General features: G+C 44.7%; 1 protein-coding gene across 6 annotated transcripts in view; it reads right to left on the bottom strand.

The window, feature by feature from the left end:
• LOC122391269 overlaps nt 1–20964 on the bottom strand; it is a 64319-nt gene that overhangs the window by 37080 nt on the left and 6275 nt on the right. For 3 of the 6 annotated variants that reach the window (XM_043385037.1, XM_043385039.1, XM_043385041.1), the window contains 15 exons: nt 19558–19689; nt 19027–19155; nt 18274–18870; nt 17758–17811; nt 17284–17416; nt 16941–17056; nt 16604–16642; nt 16306–16359; nt 15809–15932; nt 14772–14890; nt 11973–12026; nt 8340–8463; nt 5787–5905; nt 5415–5543; nt 4946–4996 (listed from right to left, as the gene is read on the bottom strand). In XM_043385037.1, coding sequence (XP_043240972.1) covers nt 4946–4996; nt 5415–5543; nt 5787–5905; nt 8340–8463; nt 11973–12026; nt 14772–14890; nt 15809–15932; nt 16306–16359; nt 16604–16642; nt 16941–17056; nt 17284–17416; nt 17758–17811; nt 18274–18870; nt 19027–19155; nt 19558–19689 — 1974 coding nt within the window. The remainder of the gene's footprint in view (nt 1–4945; nt 4997–5414; nt 5544–5786; nt 5906–8339; nt 8464–11972; nt 12027–14771; nt 14891–15808; nt 15933–16305; nt 16360–16603; nt 16643–16940; nt 17057–17283; nt 17417–17757; nt 17812–18273; nt 18871–19026; nt 19156–19557; nt 19690–20964) is intronic. The other 3 variants (XM_043385038.1, XM_043385040.1, XM_043385042.1) reach the window with 3 other exon arrangements.

The following is a 20964-nucleotide window of genomic DNA, read 5'->3' as shown; positions in this document are numbered from 1 at the left end:
GCGTGTCAAGAACATGTCCAACAGACCGATGAGCCAACCACTGGAGAAGCTGCTGTCCAGGGGACCGACGTTTGCGATGACCCAACAGGTCAATCCAAACATGATCCGTGAAGTGGAAATAGGCGTGGAGAGAGGCTACCATGCATTGAGATGGAAGACGCATAGGGAACGAGCGAACGAAGAGAGAGAACAACAAAACCAACGGAACAACGACACCGGAAGCCGCAACGAGATCAACGAGACAAACGAACACGAAGACGACCTACAAACGACAAGTAGGCCGCGTGACACAGATGGACAGCTAGCAAGCTCTCAGAACACGGACCTCGGCCAGCAGCAGACACTGAGAAAGCCACGATTCCCGAACGTCCCCACCCGACAAGCGAACCCACTAGACCGTGATACCGAACACTCCATGGGAGCACTTAAGAACAAAATATTGGCCATTTACCGCAACGCACCCAGGACGGCGCTGAACACAACAACAGAGGAGCGAGCAGAGCTACGCGAACTGTGCCAGGACAGTTCCGTAGTAGTGAAGCAGTCAGATAAATGCAAAGGGCTAGTTATCATGAACAAAGAGGACTATTTGGCAAAGGGAGAAGAAATCACCAGTGGCTATGAACAAGTAGAGCAAAATCCTACGGCCAAAACTGAAGCAGTCACGAAGAGAATTATATCTGAAACAATCAAGGACAAGATAGGCAAAGACATTGTAGCTGCCATCCGCCCTCACCACTCGCGCTGCGCTGAACTCTATGGCTTACCGAAGACACACAAGGAAGGTGAGCCATTGAGACCTATAGTCTCTGGGATTGACAATCCAGTGGATAGGCTAAGCTGGTTGTTAGAACAAGTTACGTCACAGTTGCTGAGGTACATACCTGCACACTTGAAGGACACCGGTGAATTTCTGGATAGAGTAAAAGAAAAATATCCCACAGGATTCCCTGCTGGCAGCATCGCTTTCAGCGTTGACGTTAAAAATCTCTACGGGAACGTGCCAACCCAAGAAGCGATTGAAGCTGTCATGGAGCTCATACATGAACACATCAACGAGCTGAATCTGTTTGGGCTGGTTCCAGAAGATGTTGAAGTCCTGCTCACCCACTGCCTACAAAACAACTTCTTTCGATTCAATGAAAACTTCTACAAACAATCTGATGGGATAGCCATGGGATCCAGGATTGCGCCATCTCTGGCCATAGTGTTCATGGGGAAGCTGGAAGCAGAGGCACTGCAGGTGGACAGACCTCAGCCAGACATGTATGTTAGGTACATCGATGATATATGGTGTCTCTGGACGCACGGCAGCGAGGCGCTAACTGAATATCTGGCCTTCCTCAACTCGAGACATCCGGCCATTCAATTCACGATTGAGCGATCAGACCAGGACGGGACGCTGCCATACCTGGACACACTGATAAGCGTGCGACAGGACGGCTCGTACAGCACGGAGCTGTATTTCAAGCCCATGGCGGCACCGATCATTCTGCCGTATGACTCGGCACATGCCAGGTCTACAAAGAAGGCTGTGCTCACATCACAGATCACTAGGGCGATCCGTCTTGGCTCAGACACAGCGGCAAGAAAAAGAGGGCTCGAGAAGATACGTCATCTGTTTGTCAGTAATGGATATCCGATGAAGATGATCAAGGAGTACAGTTGGAGGGAAATGAAGAAACATGAAGAGAGAAGCAGAGACAGAGGAAGAGAACGACGGGAACGGCCAGATCAGCGACAACAGAACAAGAAGAAGCAAGGCACATATATCCGACTGCCCTTCGCTAATGACAAGGTGGCTGCTCAGGTGAAGAAGGTTGCAATCAACTCTGGATTACCAGTGGAGATAGCATGGACCACCAACAACACCCTGAAGAAACGACTGGTCAAGACACGACTGAACCCAGCCCCCTGCCCCTCGGGACGAAGGTGCTGTCATTCATGCCAGGCGGGGCTACAGTCCAAGTGCACGACCAAAAACGTGGTATATGAACTTACCTGCAGTCACTGCGGCGACACCTACATCGGAGAAACGAGCAGGCCAGTTAGACTCCGCTACAACGAGCATCGGAGGAACGGCATTAACAGAGAAGAGGACACTCCCCTAGGAGAGCATGCGCTGCATAAGCACCCTGAGATGGATCGACGCGACATCTCGGCGACGGCCAAAATCCTGCGTGTATGCAAAGACGAAGCGGATAGAAGAATCGCTGAATCCATCTTCATCCGAGACGCCAGGCCCAAAATTAACGATAACACTACATCATGGCAGCTTCTTCCAAAATAATGTATATAAAAATGTGTGTGAATTGGTTCTTGAAAGATACCTATATATGTACTGCTAGTTTAACTGGGGAATTATGTTTAGATATATTTTTAAGGTAGGAACTAGGGTGATCAATTTGCACGGGATCTGTGTATTTAAATTTCTTACTGCGACATTACTGAAGAACTTGAGACGAATTCGACATTGTGTGCCTGTTATGTGTGTAAATAATTACAATCGACCGACGAAGAGCTGTGCTCGAAATATCTCGATTTTTAATACAGTAATTTATTTTTGCAATTTCATATTTCCATACAGAAGTGAGGATAAGGTCAGCCGGATGCGCATACTTCTCATGATGATTTTCCTCAGAACGCTTAACCACTTACGATGCCAAGATACATGCTCAATCGCCGGGTGAAAATGCGCCGCGTTTGTCGCAATGCGCCACAAAGCGCCATTTCCGACAAAATCGAGTAAGGGTAATGGAATGGCACGAATAGGAGCAGGGCTAGAAGAAATTCTAAAGTCTGATTAGAAAAAAAAAATATTTATTGGATCAAATTATCATGCGACCTGGCATGACCCAGTGGTAGGTAGTGGTTGGGGTAGGGGTAGGGGTAGTGGTAGGGGTAGGGGTAGGGGTAGTGGTAGGAGTAGTAGTCGGGGTAGGGGTAGTGGTAGGGATAGTAGTAGTGGTAGGGGTAGTAGTAGGGGTAGTAGTAGGGGTAGTGGTAGGGGTAGTGGTAGGGGTAGGAGTATGGGTAGTGGTAGGGGTAGTGGTAGGGGTAGTGGTAGGGGTAGTGGTAGGGGTAGTGGTAGTGTTAGGTGTAGGGGTAGTGGTGGAGGCAAAAGCAGAACAGTGGCCCGGGCTGATCCCAGCGGACGAGAGGTGACCTATGTGACCTGGCCTGACCCAAAGTGATCGGGGCTGACCCCTTTGACCCGTCTTGACCCCGTATCAGCCAAATTTCATCCAACAAAGCCCTCAGAACAGTTCTTTTTTAATTCTCTTCACATTTCCGTCCATAGCTATGCTTCTAAACGACACATCGATTTGAAACGAACACCATTCGAAAGCAAATTGGCTGGTGCCGCAATTTTTTCCTACCGACGCAGCAAAGCAAGTGGCGCAGCCGCTTGTACTACCTATAGGGGGTAAATATGACCTCCGGCTCAGCCGTTTGGCCCCTGATCAAGCTAGAGCTACGCGGAAAAATCCGAAGCGTGCTGTCTATACGAGATGGGGCCGAATATATCCAATTTCAAAGTCCAAGGTCATTAGTTGACTTTCCAAATTCCAAGTCAGTTTAATGACCCAACTGAAGTTGGGAAATCCAGACCTCTTGGAACTTCGTAAAGTTAGGGTGTTACGGGGTATTTTGGGGTGCTGATCACGAATGTCATGTTAGTTTTGATCACAGACGACGTTTTCATGCATTTAGGCCAGGTCGGGTCAGGTCAGGTCAGGTCAATTGAGCAGACGTCCTGCCGGCCATTCATAGTAGGTGTCACCTACTACTGACAGTTTCGTAACATGGTACGAAGGCACCAGAACTACTTAACGTAAATATTCAAATGGTTACTAAATTCGAAATCAGCACCAAAAGCGTGCTGTCGTTTTTGTTTTTTGCATTTTGTCGCATTTTGTCGAAAATCAGCGATATACCTAAGCGTCAGTTGCCTAGTACATATGTTGCTACTAGAGGTCACTGATACTACCAGGTCAGGTCACAGGTCAGGTTACCAAAGGTCACCACATGAACTCAACTTTACCAAGGTTGTGCGATGCATGTTTTATGACCAATTTTTAATTTCCAGCTCAATAGTGTTGGTTATAAGACCATCACGTATGGTTTAGGTCACTTTCTGGTGGAGGTCAGGTCAAGGTCAGGCCAAAAAAGGTCAAATTTCAAAGTTGATAGTTTTGCATAAAATAGGTATTGATTCAATGCAGCTCGTCACGGGGAGTCTAATGGTGGTCTTTTTTGCGCTACGAGGTCTAGAATTGCTCAAAATGGAGTTGGAAAATTTGACGTCATCAATTTTGAACAGTTTTTCGCTATAACCTGGCCAAAAAAGAATTTTTCGGCTACTATATTCAAAAAATCATTTTTTATTTTTGGGGGTCGAAAACTAAAAAATTCAAAAATCCGAGACAGCAGTTTTGTAGCCATGTTGATTCTATATGTACACCTTTGATGTCTGAAACATCATTCTGTAACTCTGAAGCTGTAGGCCTGACAGCTCTACCCGCAAAACCTTTTTTTGGGTCGAAAATGACAGAAATGACGTCACTCTGACGCCATTAGCGGCCAACCTATCATAGCCTTTGGAAAAATATTTTTGATCACAATGTGCAAACGCTAATCACGGGAGAGTGCTTAAAGTTTGGTGACGATCGGCGCAGCGGCTCTGGAGATATATCGAAAAAACTGAAGGTTAATGGATCCGTCCAGTTGTTTTGGAGATACAAGGGGGGCAAAAAATGTCCCCCCCCCCCTCCGCGCGGAAGGTGGCCGGGAGGCACACCGCCTGCCGGGCTAATAGAATGCTTACGGCGTGATATATTTATGAGAAACAGGAGGGGTGGGGTGGGCGGCGTATTCCGATTAGCTTATATAACATTTTTTTACGTTATATGTCTGTTTTGTCTGTTTGATTTATAATACATACCTTTTTCTGGTGTTGTGGCTGGCTCCACAGCTGGTACCAGGAGAGATCGCTCTGAAAAAAAGTTTGTTGTCATAAACAGAAAGGGATGTGTCTCGTTTATTTTGTCCGCGACTCGCGACTTAAAACAGCAATCTTAAAGGCATCATTTACTTTTAGCTATAGCAGCTAGTTGATATATATACATATATATATATATATATATATATATATATATATATATATATATATATATATATATATATATATATATATATATATATATATATATATATATATATATCATTTCAGTCCCTTATTACGGTCATTATTGAAAATAACCACTGTGACCAACAAGAATAAGGTAAAACAGATTTCTTCGAATATATTAGTTATCGCATGCATACATACACTACACACAGCTAAACCAGCAGAATCAGTTTTATATCGAAAGCTGTCGGAGCAAGGTCCTTCATCATACGCTCTTTCCTACCTTGCCCTTCCTCGGGTTCATCTGCCGACTCCGATTCTGGAGTTGAAGGCTCTGGTTCTGTGTCGGTAGGTTCTGGCTCCGATTCGGTGTCTGTGGGTTCCTCTGTGTCAGGCTCATCAGTCGGCAGCTCTGTGGAGGGCATCCATCGTGAAATACTAGTAGTATCATAACTTTGCGGGGCTTGTATCATAACTTTGTGTTAGGGCTTGCACATCAATCAACGGCTAGGGAAAAGTGTGTGCCTCTGCACAAATTAGCTGATATGTCTTTGACGCAGTGAAGGAGCAAAGCGATGGGATAGGCAGCTACACCGTTGCAATAGTCGCTGCACCATGGTCGTGACACATTTATAACAAAGCTGATAATATTCACCTTCTGCCATTACGGACTTGAGGTCGATGACGACCGTTTCTTCTGGCTGAGGCTCGGAGGACTTTGGCTTTTTCAGCAGCTTTTCAGATACGCCACCGGACACGGGCCAGAAGAGTTTCCTGATGAGACAGGTGTTCGCTTTCGTCAGTACTCTGCAGTCTACTTTCTAGCTCGTTCTCGTAGACCAGCCACGAAATGATTACGTTAGCCAGCGCCCTGATGGGGTCTGCCGAGCAGCGCGGTCTGATGGGGAGGGGGACCATTTTGGTCCCCTAAGATCTTGAGAACCACGCAACATAGCGAGAGGCGGCAAACAGCGTTGGATAGCCCCAACGAGGAACCCTTGTGACCAAATTTCATTGACCTCGGTCAAACCGATGACGTCACAGGTCAGGTCAAATGTCGAATTTTCACCGTTTACAGGCATTTTAAGAAATGCGTTATAAAATCGAGCAAAATGCATGTCATTGAAAATAGTCGATGGGGAATTGTTCAGAAAACACCTATTTTGTTATCTGAGGTCACTGATACCAGGTCAGGTCACAGAGGCCAGGTCACTGAAGGTCAAAATATGAAAATGTCATGGGATGCATGTTGTATGGTTCATTTTGCATGACAAATGCGCTTATGTGGGCCAGGCAGCCTTTGGGGCCAGTTTAGGTTATGTTCTGATGAAGGTCAGGTCAAGGTTAGGTCAAATTAGGTCAAAGCTCAAAGTTGGTATTTTTTGCAAAAAATGGATATCGATTCAATGCAGCTCGTCCCAGGGAGTCTAATTGTGGTCTTTGTTTCGCGCTTCATGTTATAGAATTGCTAAAAATTGAGGTCAAACATTTGACGTCATCAATTTACAACAATTTTTTCGCTATAACTTGACCAAAAAAGAGGTATCGATCTAAATTTGGTATGTAGATAGAAGAGCGTAGGGACTATCATATTTATTCCGCTTTTTTAATACGGAAATTTTGTGGGAATTTTTAAAAGTATTTCTTTTTAAAAAATCTTTTTTTTCGGTGAAAATCCCAAAATTTTGAAAATCCGAGATGACAGTTTTTAGCGCCATTTTTCTCTAAACGACCACATAAAGAACTTTGAAATTGCTTGTTAACCCTCGCCAGCCGAGGGGGGGGACGGGTGCCACCCCCATAGGATTTTTCGCGATAGCTACGAACACGCTGGAGATAGATTGCTTAAACTTGGCATACCTGACCTTTGATTAGAGCCGGATCGTTTGACGCCAAAAGCATTTTCGGGTCAGGTCAGGTCGCTGACCTATGACGTCATAAACCTACCTCTGCACGGTCTTCAGATGTCGCAACTTCGCAACGCCCTGACTGCCAGAGGAGGGAGCTTTCATAGGGAAATGAAACTTACAGGATCTAATATCCATTACGAGTGTCACAACTTGTATATCTCGGATTTTCCTAAAGGTCATATGAGGTTAGGCTATTTTCGTGACCTCACCATTATAAGTCAATGGGGAAAAATGAAAACTGCTATTCTGGCACCGGGAACGATCTCCAACTATCTCAAGCACACAAAATCGTGATTTGTTGCATTCTTTGCAAGGTTAGATGCGTCACTTTTGCAATGTTGACCTTGCCTGACGTCATTTATGACGTCATTAGGGCCATATTAGTTTTTCGTCAATAAGTCCCGATTGAATTGAGCTAGCGAGTCGGGAAAGCCACCAATGGACTCAGGAAGACCTGCCGAATCGAATGATATGCGACATGACCTACTTCGACCAATTTCGTGACCTGGGGGTGCTGACCTGACCGTGACCTGAGGTCAACACCCTAAGTTGACCTGACCCAAATAAAAAGTTAATTATTCGACGTGCCTGAGCAAGGCGAACACAATGCTGCCAAAATCGCGGCTCTTCGACCGTTTGTTGCGAAGTTATTCACCAAAGGTACCTTAGGGCACTTGACCTGACTTCAGAGGTCACCGGTTGACCTAGGTCCTTAAAATCGCGTATTGATCGCTGCGTCTCGTAACGGCACACACGCTCGTTTTTTTCCGCAACGCGCTAGCTCCACCAGGAGCGAAACGGCGAGGGGGGTCGTACCCGCCCCCCCCCCCCCCCCCTCGGCCGGTGCGTATGTAGAAAACCAGTATGTCCGGCGATGGTTAACTGTAGATCTTGTAGGCGTTTCAAGATGTCATGCTCATTTTTCCTCGATCATGACCTCAGTTTGACCTCAATAACTCTTGACCTAAGGTGACCTGTAGCTTGAAATTTTGTGTGATGGTGTCAAATTGATGCCCGGGAAGGTACTGAAAATTTGGCGCCGCTGCGCGCCGCCGTTTTCTCCCTATTCAAGAAAAATCACAGAGGAGCAAAATGCCCCCATCAGGGCGCGGGTTAAAACAAAAAGGCATTTTGGTAAAAAAGAAAAAGGCATTAACTAAAAATTAAATAACATTACCGCAAAACAAAAACATTAAAAACATTAAAAAGCATTAAAACAGAAAGGCATTGACTTGTAACGCACTCGATGTATACCATTTAAATCTACTGTCAAGCTCAATATGAGCCTCCCAACTCACCCTTGTTTCATGATGAGATAGAAGATGTTGTGTTGAATCATCCACTGTATCGTCTCATCCGGTGTCCCATCGGGAACCGGCGACATGGCAATGTCTCCGGACAGGGCATACGTGGGCACCTCCTCTGTTGACAGCGTATGGTGCAATTGTAAATGATTAATGTATACCTATCGCTGGTAGGTAGCTATGCTTTCGTTTTGTTTTGTTCGGTTATTATTGTTTTGTTTTGTTTTGCTGGGTTTTGTTGGGTTTGATTTGTTGAGTTGCTTTGTTGGGTAGGTTTGTTGGGCTCTTCCGGTCAATTATGACCTTTGCAGAATCGGAAAGATGATAGGAATTAGGGGAAACATTGGTCTGGGCTGCCACCATAGTGAGTCAACTGGGCTGAGCCCATCCTATTGGACAGGCCACCCAGCGCCCTGATACTGACTGCACCCGGCTATCGCCGTGCCCATAGAGGATCTTCCCAAATGGGATTAAGCTGTTCGTCCAGCCCGGAAAGAGCTGGCATGGAGGCATGGAGGAGAAAAATTTAATAGCCCTGAGGATGGACATTGGACATGACGGAACGGTGTTAGCCATGCAACGTTTTAACATGGATGATATAACACTGGATTGGTGTCTCGTGGAAATTAACATTGGGATCCGCGACATTGGGATCAGACCTGCCATCTAGCGAGAGAATTATCGTAAGTTAGGAGCAAGCCGAGTGAACGCCACCTCTCAGCATTATTGACGTGGGTGTGGTGTGTTAGTTGGCTTGAAGTGCATATTCCCACGAGTTGGAGGTAATCTTACTGGACCTGAGACGACAAAAAACGTCTTAAATGCTTGAAAGCCAAAAACGGCAAGCAGCCTTTAGGTAATAACGAAAATAAAATGCGTAAGACGGTGTGTATTGAAACGCCCAGTCCCATCGGCTTGTACGACCTTTTATATGGTCATTTACTCACAATGGTACAGCAGTTTGACAATTTGTCACTTACATATTTGGTAGGCTTATTCCTTCTCCGAATTTCGCCCGATTTTCTTCATTTTAGTTAATGTTACGGCACGTGCCACGTACGAACTTAGGGGTGTCGAAATCGTTCCACATAAAGTAACTCCGCAATGGCTGGGCCCATTACAGTATAACTTCGTCAATAGTTAGGCACGCAGTGGCCAATGCATTTCCATGTGTCACTATGTGGGTGCTACTGCACTTGCGCACGTGCGGGGTGCCGCTTCCATATCTCAAGGGCGGATAACACTCAAACTTGGTACACAAATGTCACGTCGATGCTCGCACTGCATTGGTCAGTGCTTACATTGGTGCAGAGTCGTTAGGAAAACGATGAAATGAGATGTGTGGCCTTTCTGTTCCAGCAGCTGATTGATCCGCAACAGGAGATCCTTGTTTGTGAAGGCTTCGTCTCCCTTTTCCACTCCTTGTTTAAAATAACATTAACAATGTACGAAGAATATCACACCAAAGTTGTTTTAGGCGGCTATCTTGGGCCAGGGCTGCGGAGTTGTAGTCAGAGCCAGCGGTTCTGTTCCGACTCGGAGTCGGTTGATTTTTAAAAGCTGTAGTCGGAGTATGAGTCGAACGTCACCGAAGAGTTATCGATTCCACAGACTAACCAGGGCTGCAGAGTCGGAGTCAGAGTCGGAGTCTGTGTGAATCGACAGTTCTGCCCGGAGGAGTCGGAGTCGATATTTGGATACCGGAATCGGAGTTGGAGCCAAAGTCACTGAAATTTCATCGACTACGCAGCACTGGTTGGGTCCTTTTCATAGAGCATCTTGAATGACATATTGAGCGGCAATGACGTTAGCAATTCCGTTTAACTTTTTCATTAGACTTATAGATAGTACTTACGTTCGTTTTGTTCTTTGATCGGACAATTTGTTTGATTTAGGCCAAGTAAAGACTCGTGTGAAAAATAGCGAAAACGACACTTGCTGGCGAAGTCTCCAATAACTCCCTGTTTCACGATCTAATGAAGAAATAACATGGAACTGCTTATCTTATTACTGACCCTGCACATAAATCTATTAATTTCTTCGCTTTTACTGACATATAAAGACATAACCTTTTGAAAAATTGCACAACAAGCCTGCTACTACACCACACTCCCGTGTGTCACAATGTTAATCAGCGGCGTTCACTCGGCTTGCTCCTAACTTACGATAATTTTCCCGCTAGATGGCAGGCCTGAGCTCAATGTCGCCAAAAACTGCGAAGACACCAATCCATTATTATCTTTCTAGTTGAGGTTTATTTGCCATTTGGTCTACAGTGCAGGGATATTTCTATCTCGCACTTTTCTGAGATGCAAAGATAAGGTCTCGAGGGTTCATAGCCAAAAATCAAGAGTTCAAGTGATGATAGGTCAATAACTGAACAATTTTTAATGATTGTTTGTGTATGAAACTTATGAAATAAAAACAAACTTCTTTTAATATATTGCTACATAGATGAATATATTTGAATATAATATTTGATTAATTAAGAATAAACCTCAACATAGAAAGAAATGGGATTCTTCATGGCTCACTCGTGGAAGATCGGATATCTTTTCCTCGCGTGTTACAGAAAAACCTCGCTCCTTTGTCGCTCGGTTTTTCAGTAACCCGCTTGGAAAAGATATCCTTATCTTCCACTCGGAGCCATGGAGAATCCTCTATATCTCATCCATGGTTTGAATAAAGACATTCAGGATTAGCTGCGACTTTGGTAGGAGTTATGATCTGAACCCGCGCATGACTGGGGTATTTTCCATAACGCGAGTGACTGGGGGGAGGGGGGGGGGGGGGGGGCTCAGGAGAGCCCCCCTCAATCAAATGACGTCAAATGACGTCATATCAAATGAGCAGGAGAGCCCCCCTCAATAAAATGACGTCATATTTTCGAACTCAATTTTAAACAAAGACCACCATGAGACTCGCCGTGACTAGCTGCATCGAATCGACACCCATTTTACGCAAAAATATCAACTTTAAAATTTGACGTTTTTTAACCTGACATTGACCTGACCTCCACCAGGATGTGACCTAAACCGAACCTGATGGTCATATAACCAACACCATTGAGGTGGAAATGAAAAATTGACCATAAAACATGCATAACACAGCCCTAGTAAAGTAGGGTTTTATGTGCTGACCCATGGTGAACTGCCCTGTGATCTGACCTGATATTATCAGTGACCTCTAATAGCAGCATATATAGTGGGCAACTGACGCCCTATCGCTGATTTTCGATAAAATGAGCTTTACTCGATGTTACAGCGCATTCCCTAGAAGACCCGTCAACGGCAAAACATTTCATCTTTGACCTGACCTGTGACGTTATCAGCAACCCCGAGGTCAAAGGAATCGGGGTTCCCTGGACAAATTTGACGGGGCTTTCGAACGCCGTTTGAATTTTGTGGATTCGTCCAGTAGTTTCGGAGATACGAGGGGGGCAAAAAATACCCCTCCCCCCCCCACACACACACCAGGTCGCGTTATAAACAGACCCCACCAGCGCGCGGGTTAGAACGACAGAAAAACAACAGTCATGAGCTGTTTATCATAAGGTGCACTATAAAGTGATTCTACAAACTTTTTTATTTGCTTCTAATGAGCTTCATTGATGAAGAGAATACTTACTTTCTTTAACCGTTATCTTCAGGAAGCCTTTGGGTGTTTTCTTGATCTTATAACCTGTCAATGGAAGAAGATTATTTTCAGTGGTACGCCTACTATTATAGGCGACTAAGTTCTGTTTGGAACAATACTGACTTCTGTCTTGTTCTCATATTGATCCTTTTCTACCGTGGTCTGGAAACCACTTTAGTCGATCTGTAACTATATTAGTGAGACATTCTATGCACACAAAATCGATAAAAGTGGTCATTAAAAAAAAAACACACACACACGCACCCCCACACACACACATGCACACGCAAAGACGATGTGCGCATGCATCCACGTTAAAATATCTACAAAAAAAGATGTAAAGCAAAGCTTAACTTGGACCCAGTAAACATCCTATATCATAGCTAAAATGACTATACTAAACCCGCGCATGACTGAGGGGGGGGGGGGCTCTATAGAGCCCCCTCCCATTTTTCAGCAATATCTTCTTAACCAATTGATGGATCAACACGAAACTTGCGGTAGATTCAGCAGTATCAATGTAAAATCTTGTGTTTAAATTTCAACTTTCTAGCTACCATATGTTGGCCAGAAATGACGTCAGAGTAGTGACGTCATGTCGGCCGATTTTGATGCAAAATATTGAATTACGGCAAACGCTCTTAAGAGCTCAGTTTTAACCCTCGCCGGACCTATTGGTTTTCTACATAAGCGCCGGCCGAGGGGGGGGGGGGGTACGACCCCCCCCCTCGCCGTTTCGCCCCTGGTGGAGCTAGCGCGTCGCGGAAAAAACGAGCGTGTGCGCCGTTACGAGACGCAGAGATTGGTACCCAATTTTAAGGTCCTAGGTCAACCGGTGGCCTCTGAGGTCAGGTCAAGTGCCCCAAGGTACGGTTCAGTTTTTGGTGAATAACTTCGCAAAAAACGGCCGCAGAGCGCCGATTTTGGCAGCATCGTGTTCGTCTCGCTCAGGCGCGTCGAATGATATACTTTTCGTCTGGGTCAGGTCAACTTGGGGTGTTGACCTCAGGTCAAGGTCAGGTCAGCACCCCCAGGTCACGAAGTTGGTCGAAAGAGGTCATGTCGCATATCATTCGATTCGGCAGGTCTTCCTGAGTCCATTGGTGGCTTTCCCGACTCGCTAGCTCAATTTGATCAAGAGTTATTGACGAAAAACTAATATGACCTTGATGACGTCATAAATGACGTCACGCAAGGTCAACATTGCAAAAGTGACGCATCTAACCTTGCAAGGAGTGCATCAAATCACGATTCTGTGTGCTTGAGATAGTTGGAGATCGTTCCCGGCGCCAGAATAGCAGTTTGAATTTTTCCCCATTGACTTATAATGGTGAGGCCACGAAAATGACCTGACCTCATATGACCTTTAGGAAAAATCCGAGATATACAAGTTGTGGGACTCATAATGGATACTAGATCCTGCAAGTTTCATTTCCCTGTGACATCTCCTCTGGCAGTGAGGGCGTTGCGAAGTTGCGACATCTGAAGACCGTGCAGAGGTTCACTTATGACGTCATAGGTCAGTGACCTGACCTGACCCAAAAATGCGGTTGGTGTCAAAAGATCCGGCTTGGATCAAAGGTCAGGTATGCCAAGTTTCAGCTCTCTATCGCCAGCGTGTTCGGAGCTATCGCGAAAAAACCCTATGGGGGGGGCGGCACCCGCCCCCCCCTCGGCCGGCGAGGGTTAAAGCTACCTAGATCCAATTTCTTGCAAATACACGTAGGACTATCAAACTGCCAGCGCTTATTTCCAAAATTTTGAAAATGTTGTAAAATGCACTTGAAATTATAAAAAGTGAACTTTCAGAAAGTTTTTAATTTTTCGCAAAAAAAAAAAACAGTAAATATGGGATAGAGCACCCACCAATGAACTACTCTGGCAAGTTTTAGCCCAACATCCTAAAAAATGGCCAATTTATTTGCATTATTGTCAAAATTTTACAATTTATACATTTTTCAAATCATTTTCAGTGCGTTTTTGATATCGTACAGCAATATAGGTAGCGCCGTCGTGTTTCCGAGCTCAAACTGCATCTGATAAGTACTTTTTTATTGAAAAATTTGATTTTCAAAAGTTGAGCTTTTTCTGATCTGAAAGTGGCCTGACCTCCGTAAATTCAGCTGAAAATGACCTCAAATGACACAGACGACATTGTTTTCGAAATCTATGAGTAAAATAGACCATAAAGCATGCTTCACGTGACCGATACATGATATATAATTTTCGTGGCCTAGGATGACCTGACCTTGAACTGAAAAATTCGAAGTTCGAGTTCGGTACACTAAGGGTATCTGAGGCATATATCAATGAGTTCGTAAACCCAAAATGAGCCTGATCGGACTTGTAAGCCTGTGGCCTAGAACCTAAAATATGAACAAGCCAAAATGCTGATAATTTTTACTTTGACCTGAACTGTGACGTCATCAACGACCTCGAAGTCAATAAAGTTAGGTTTCTCCTCACAGTTTTTCAGGACTATCAGATGCCGTTTGAATTGTGACAACCGGCCTAGTACTTTCGGAGACAGGAGGGGGGGGGGGGGTGGGCTCTGTAGAGTCTCCCCCGTCACTCGCGTTATGGAAAATACTCCAGTCATGCGCGGGTTAATTATACTATCCAAAATGTCCAACAATATAAATGCAACTTGAGAAATTCGTCATCGTAGATTATGTTATTCGTCACAGACTCTGCTAAACATATAGGGGTGCGTATATCTATTTAAAAAATGTAGAACATCATCAAATGTCGACCTTAGGGCACTGCAGATATAGAAAATCAAATATCGACCTTTAGGCATTGCGGACTTGAGATCGATGACGACGGTCTCCTCCGGCTGAGGTTCACCAGAGCTGGGCGCCGTCAGTAGATCCTCAGATATGACGCCCGAAACAGGGAAAAACAACTTTCTGTGGACAATGATTTTGTGCTGTTAGAGGCTGATGTCTCGTCAGTTGTCCCGCATTGAGATCAAAAAGGAAAACAACGCTTTTGATCAGAAATGTCATGGACCTGTCATAGTTTGCAATCTTTCGTTTTTTTTCGTAGGCCTGTCCAACATACCAAAAAGTTCAGTTTAATGAAAAACAATATCAAATTCTCATCTGTATTCAATGTACCTAATTCACCCACATTGAATCCTGTGTGTTCATTATACCTATCTATCTGTATTGTATCAATGTATTGATAAAGAAATAATCGAAACGCGTTTATATTGAATACAGATAAGAATTTGGTATCGTTTTTCATTACACTAAACATTTGTAAAAATGAACAATATACATATACCAAAAAGTGCTAATACCATTAATCTCATGTTGTTATCGTCAGGCATTTTTTAGTACATTATCACAGTAAAACATGGATATCCCTTTGCAAATATTTCCACCACAAGCACGTGTTTGATTACATGCATACTGCACATGGCCCCCTCCCCTCTCACACACACACAGTAGCGGCGGAACACCTTCAATTAAGGGGGGATGGGCACTGCCGACTTTTGGTCCCATTCTCTCCATGCAACGCCCATAGGGCTAATGTTGAAATGCCAAAGTCAAAGGGGGGCACGGTGCCCTGGTACCCTCCCCGTTCCGCCGCCTATGCACACACACACAATGATAAAAACATTGCATCCATCGAAAAAGAAAGGAGGGGAAGGACCGTTTTGTCTCAATCCAATCTGCTTGCGTTTCGATGAATCCTCCAGCAGGGCGCAATCGTCTATCTTTGTCCATTGACTCTGCACCAGAGGTGTGCCGAGATGATAATCAGGCAGCGTCACGAGTCATTAAACGAGTCATTCATTCACGAGTCATAGTGTGGCTCACCCTTGCTTCATGATGATGTAGTAAATTCTGTGATGAATCAGCCACTTAAACGACTCATCCGGTGTTCCCACGGGAACCGGCAACATGGCAATCTCTCCGGTCAGGCCATACATCGGCGCCGCCTCTGTAGATATCAAAGAGTAATGTGCATTGTTCATGGCTGAATGCAAAACGGGTGGTGGCATTTTACGCAGCAACGGGGTATACTCCAAACACGAATTATTCAATTTCCAAAACACAGTGCATTCATGTCCTCATGTATTGCTACGTAAGTGAAGACAAACTTTTCCCAATCAAAGTTGTTTAGGATTCTTTCCACGCAAGGAACACGAAAAAGCGTAGTCTATTCCGGACTCTGCACGGGGGGGGGGGGGACAAATGTTCCGAACAACCCTTTGTATCCACCAGTGCTAACTATGTGCAGCGCTTCAGCAGCATGCTTGCTCAGCTCTATTGTTTTCTCTTGTTAGGCGTTTGCTGAGAGTAAAAATACTCACGTCCTTCTATTGTAATCCTCAAGAAGCCTGTTGATGTAGTATGAATCTCGTATCCTGTCAAAGATTAAAATGCAACATCAATCACGATTCACGTACCTATATTCAAATTTAAGTCATGCAAAATGCTTAAAAAAACTGAATGGTCATGGCAAAAGAAGGAATTTTAAAATCAAACACTGAGGATAAGAGATGCTGAATATGAGAGGCATACACATTGGTTAGAAAAAAAAACGATGAAAGATTATTTATTTTATTTCTGCATACACGAGTATACCTACCCAATCATATTGTTACTCACCGAAAGATAATTTTTCTGCTGCTTTCCTTCTTGATGGACCTGTAAATAACGCATCAATTAGATACCACTGCGTATGCTTATCGATTGAAATTTCGGGATTCGATACACCAATCGGCCACGATGGAAAAATTAGAATATCGAAAACGCACAACCATTCCAAAAATAATCTACATGGGTGCCACTGTGCAAACGGTGCCCAAGGCCACCGTGTGGATGGATATACCGTAACCGTACCGTCCTTCATCTTCTGAATAACCAAAGCAGCCAAAGCTGAGTGGCGCACGATGTCGTGTGTGTCATTCACAAACCACCCATGGCGTGGCTGGCAGGCACTCACGTTTCCTGCGCGGCGCCTGGACGACGACGACCTGGACACTGTCACCAGTGACGTCAGAGGGAGACGCCTTCAGCTTCTCCACGGGAAGATGGCCCGTAGACGGGTAGAAGTATTTCCTGCCAGCGGAGTTGTATGCGTGCTATCAATGCGAAAATTATTAGGTGTCTGTAAAAGAAAAAAAAAAGAAAAAATTGAATAGCCGATACTTCATACTTATATTACTTAAAGATGTCTCTCGTTTGTTTCTGTTAATTCGAATTTTTTTACTTTTACATGCTTCTGGATGCCTACCTCAAGCTAAATGTTGGAGGATTGATTTCCGCAAGCTTCTTGTTAAACTTACTTGTTAGAAATGATGAGGAAGTGCATTCGGTGATACCAAACCCAGAACGCCGCCGCCTCTGGCGTCTCCACCGGCACTGGTATCAGGTTGACGCCCACAACCTTAGCTGGCATAAAGAACCTGGGAAGTTTCCCTGCGGAAATTCACGAGTAACGTTATGCTCATGAAAGTACTTACTACTTACTATCTGACCTGCTTTCGCGTTAAACTGGGTAGTATAGGCAATGGAAAAACACATGTATGTAACCTACCTATTTGTCTTTACCACTGGTAGTGAAAACCTAGTTGTGTATCGCTGTCAATGTCGATGTCATGCATGACAATTAGCACTTCATACAGGCTCGAACAACAGTTGATGATAGTTGATAGATAACTTGTGCTGAACAATGCAATTGCACAACAAGAAGCAAAAACAATCCACAGAATAACATCATAGACATCGTTATTAATAAATAATCGATAGTTCGAACTCACTATTTCCAAGAGTAAAAATGATGTATCCCTCCTGGGTAAACGATACGCGGTAGTCTGAAAGAGAGTTTGATCATGTAAAATAAAGCTCACCCTTTCATAGCAGCAAGTGTATATATTGAGACGGACACAACACATTCGGGTGAACGCGTTTCGTCAAGAGACTTCTTCAACACCCCTTCAGAAATGGAAGCAATACAAGCACACATTCCATTTCTGAAGGGGTGTTGAAGAAGTCTCTTGACGAAACGTTTCCACCCGAATGTGTTGTGTTGTGTCCGTCTCAATATACACATTTGTCTCTTACTACTCATTGCAGCCAGTATTTCAAACCAGAAGTTAATATCCAACAACTATAACTACAACTACTATCACAACTACAACCATTATTATTGCAACTACTACAACAACTATTATTAGTGCTAACTGCTGACATACCTATTATTACGAATGCACAACAATGGAATCGTGATTAAAGACACAAATGCATCAAATCATTATGAAACTATCAAAGGTCACCTGCTTTACGGAACCATCCCCTTCTCCTTCCGCCTCTCCTTCTCCTTCCTCCTCTCCGCGGCTTGCCACTCCATTTCCAGCCTCGTCGCCATCCCCATTTCCGTGCTCTGCGCCACCCGAGAGTCCGCGATCGCTTCCACCCACATCGCCGTCCCTTCTTCGACCCCCTCCTGCACCGGCGTCGGCGCCGGCCTCGTCCTCTTGGCCGCCTTCCTTTGCCGGATAATGACCTCCCACGCCGTCCACGTCTAGACTTGTTACGAAGTTTCCAGATTCTTCGTCGCTCAGCTCTCAACCTCCTCCTTTCATCGCGCAGTTTCCGCATTTTGGCACTCCATTTCTTGTTTTTCTTTTGCCATTCCTTTTGTTTTTCCACCCATCCCTTGTTGAGCGATCGCTCTTTCCGCCGCGGAACGACGCGCTTCCTCTTCTTCGGCTGTCGATTGTTTCTGACTCGGCGAGGCTTTGACCCACCCGACGACGATCGTTTGAACCGCCTGGCCTTACGCTGGCATCGCCTGCACTTTTTATTATTACGTGAGTACTTGCGCCTTCTAGACGAACCATTGCGACGCCTTCTTCGTCGCGATTTGTCACCTGTGGAACAAATGTGCATGCACTAAGGCCTCCTGTTTTCTTTGATGGTCTTTGTGCAATTCGATCATTTGCAGAACATTAACATTTAGTAAAAGCATAAGCCAATCAGCATGATTGTATCATTCCACCAGCAGCACATATCTTAGTGGCGCTTACCTTTTCGTCCGCGGCATTTTTTACACTTCTTTCCGGAGTAGTTTCGACGGCGTCTGCCCGATGACGATCCGGACCGGCGTCTGCCCAGTCCACGTTTGCGCCGACTCTTTCCGCAAGTGCAAGAACGGCCTGACGGGAGCGATATCAATGCAATCATGCACTTCAAGTATTCAGGGAACGTCTACGTCAAACCCTAGGAAGGATGATGATGATCAAGGCAATGGATAAAAGTGCAACAGAATCTCAAACGTATGTGTAAAAAAATATCAAACACATTAAATGGAAACACATCCTTGATTCGTAAATTACGAATGTCGATTGTAAAGATGCCTCGATGAAATAACATACGAAAGCATGACAACGCAAGAAACACACTACAGAGTACAGTCAAACAACTAAATTATGTCTTAGCATGGATGCGTGAAAGTGATTGATTATATAATATCTAGCGCGAGATGCTGCAGACACCTGTAATACGAGTACAAACGTGGTCACTAAGCGTCTACTCACTTGCACCCTGCGTCTACTCACGTGGGCGGCCACCGCAGTTGCTCATTTTCCCGAAGAAGCTGCGGCGTTTGCCCGATGCTGACCGGGACCGGCGTTTGCCCAATCCACGCTTCCGACGGCTGTTGAATCCTTTGCCGCAAGTGCAAGGACGACCTGTCGGAGGGCGGCATCCGACATAAGGAAGTGGGGAGCAGCAGCGAACAGTGCGGAGAAAGCTATATGTAGACAGGGGCTTATTCCAGCGCCCGATAGAGCTCTCAGAGAGGTCTTGGCTGTACATACATTTGTGTTTCGCTGCAGATTCGCACGTTCCATGATTCCATGCTGATTTAACCCTCGCCCCGCTGGGGGGGGGGCAATTTGGCCCCCCTGTGGTTTCTCCTGAATAGCAAGAAAACGGTGGCGCGCAGCGCCGCCAAATTTTTAGTACCTTCCCGGGCATCAATTTGACACCTTCACACCAAATTTCAAGTCTTAGGTCACCTCAGGTCAGGAGTTATTGAGGTCAAACTGAGGTCATGTTCGAGCAAAAATGAGCAAAAAACATGCAATCTTGAAACGCTCACCAAATTTACAGTTACCAAGCTATTTCAAAGTTCTTTATATGGTCTAGTAGACACAAAGCGGCGCTACAAAACTGCTATCTCGGATTTACAAAGTTTTGGGTTTTTGACCCCCAAAAATTCAAAATATTGATTTTTAAGAAAAACTAAAAAAATCAAAAAAAACTCCGAATTTCGAAAAACGGAACATATATGATAGTTCCTGTGCTCTTCTATATACATACCAAATTTCAGATCGATACCTCGTTTTTTGGACAAGTTATAGCGAAAAAAAAAAACTTCAAAAATGATGACGTCAAATTTTTGAACTCAATTTTTAGCGATTCTAGACCACGGAAGGTAAAACAAAGACCACCATTGAACTCGCCGTGACGAGCTGCATCGAATCGATACCCATTTATGCAAAATATCAACTTTGAAATTTGACCTAATTTGACCTGACCTTGACCTGACCTTGACCTGACCTTGACCAAAACGTGACCTAAGCTGGCCCAAAAGTCTGCCTGACCCACATAATCGCATTTGTCATGTAAAATGGACCATAAAACATGTATCACACGACACTTTCATATTGTGACCCCCCGTGACCTGACCTCTGTGACCTGACCTGGTATCAGTGACCTCAAATAGCAAAATATGTGTTTGAAGAACATTTATTTCCCCATCGATGATTTTCAATGAAATGCATTTTACTCGATTTTACAACGCATTTCTTGAAATGCCTGTAAACGGTGAAAATTCGACCTTTGACCTGACCTGTGACGTCATCGGTTTGACCTAGGTCAATAAAATTGGGTCACAAGGTAAATAGTCATTGGATAGCCCTGATAGGGCTATCCAACACCGTTTGCCGCTTGCCGCTAGG

This window comes from Amphibalanus amphitrite, unplaced genomic scaffold (assembly GCF_019059575.1).
Source record: "Amphibalanus amphitrite isolate SeventyFive unplaced genomic scaffold, NRLGWU_Aamphi_draft 000428F_arrow, whole genome shotgun sequence".
NCBI classification, from domain to species: Eukaryota; Metazoa; Arthropoda; class Thecostraca; order Balanomorpha; family Balanidae; genus Amphibalanus; species Amphibalanus amphitrite.
Note: the sequence above shows the minus strand (reverse complement) of the source record. Positions and strands in the feature narration are given on the sequence as shown.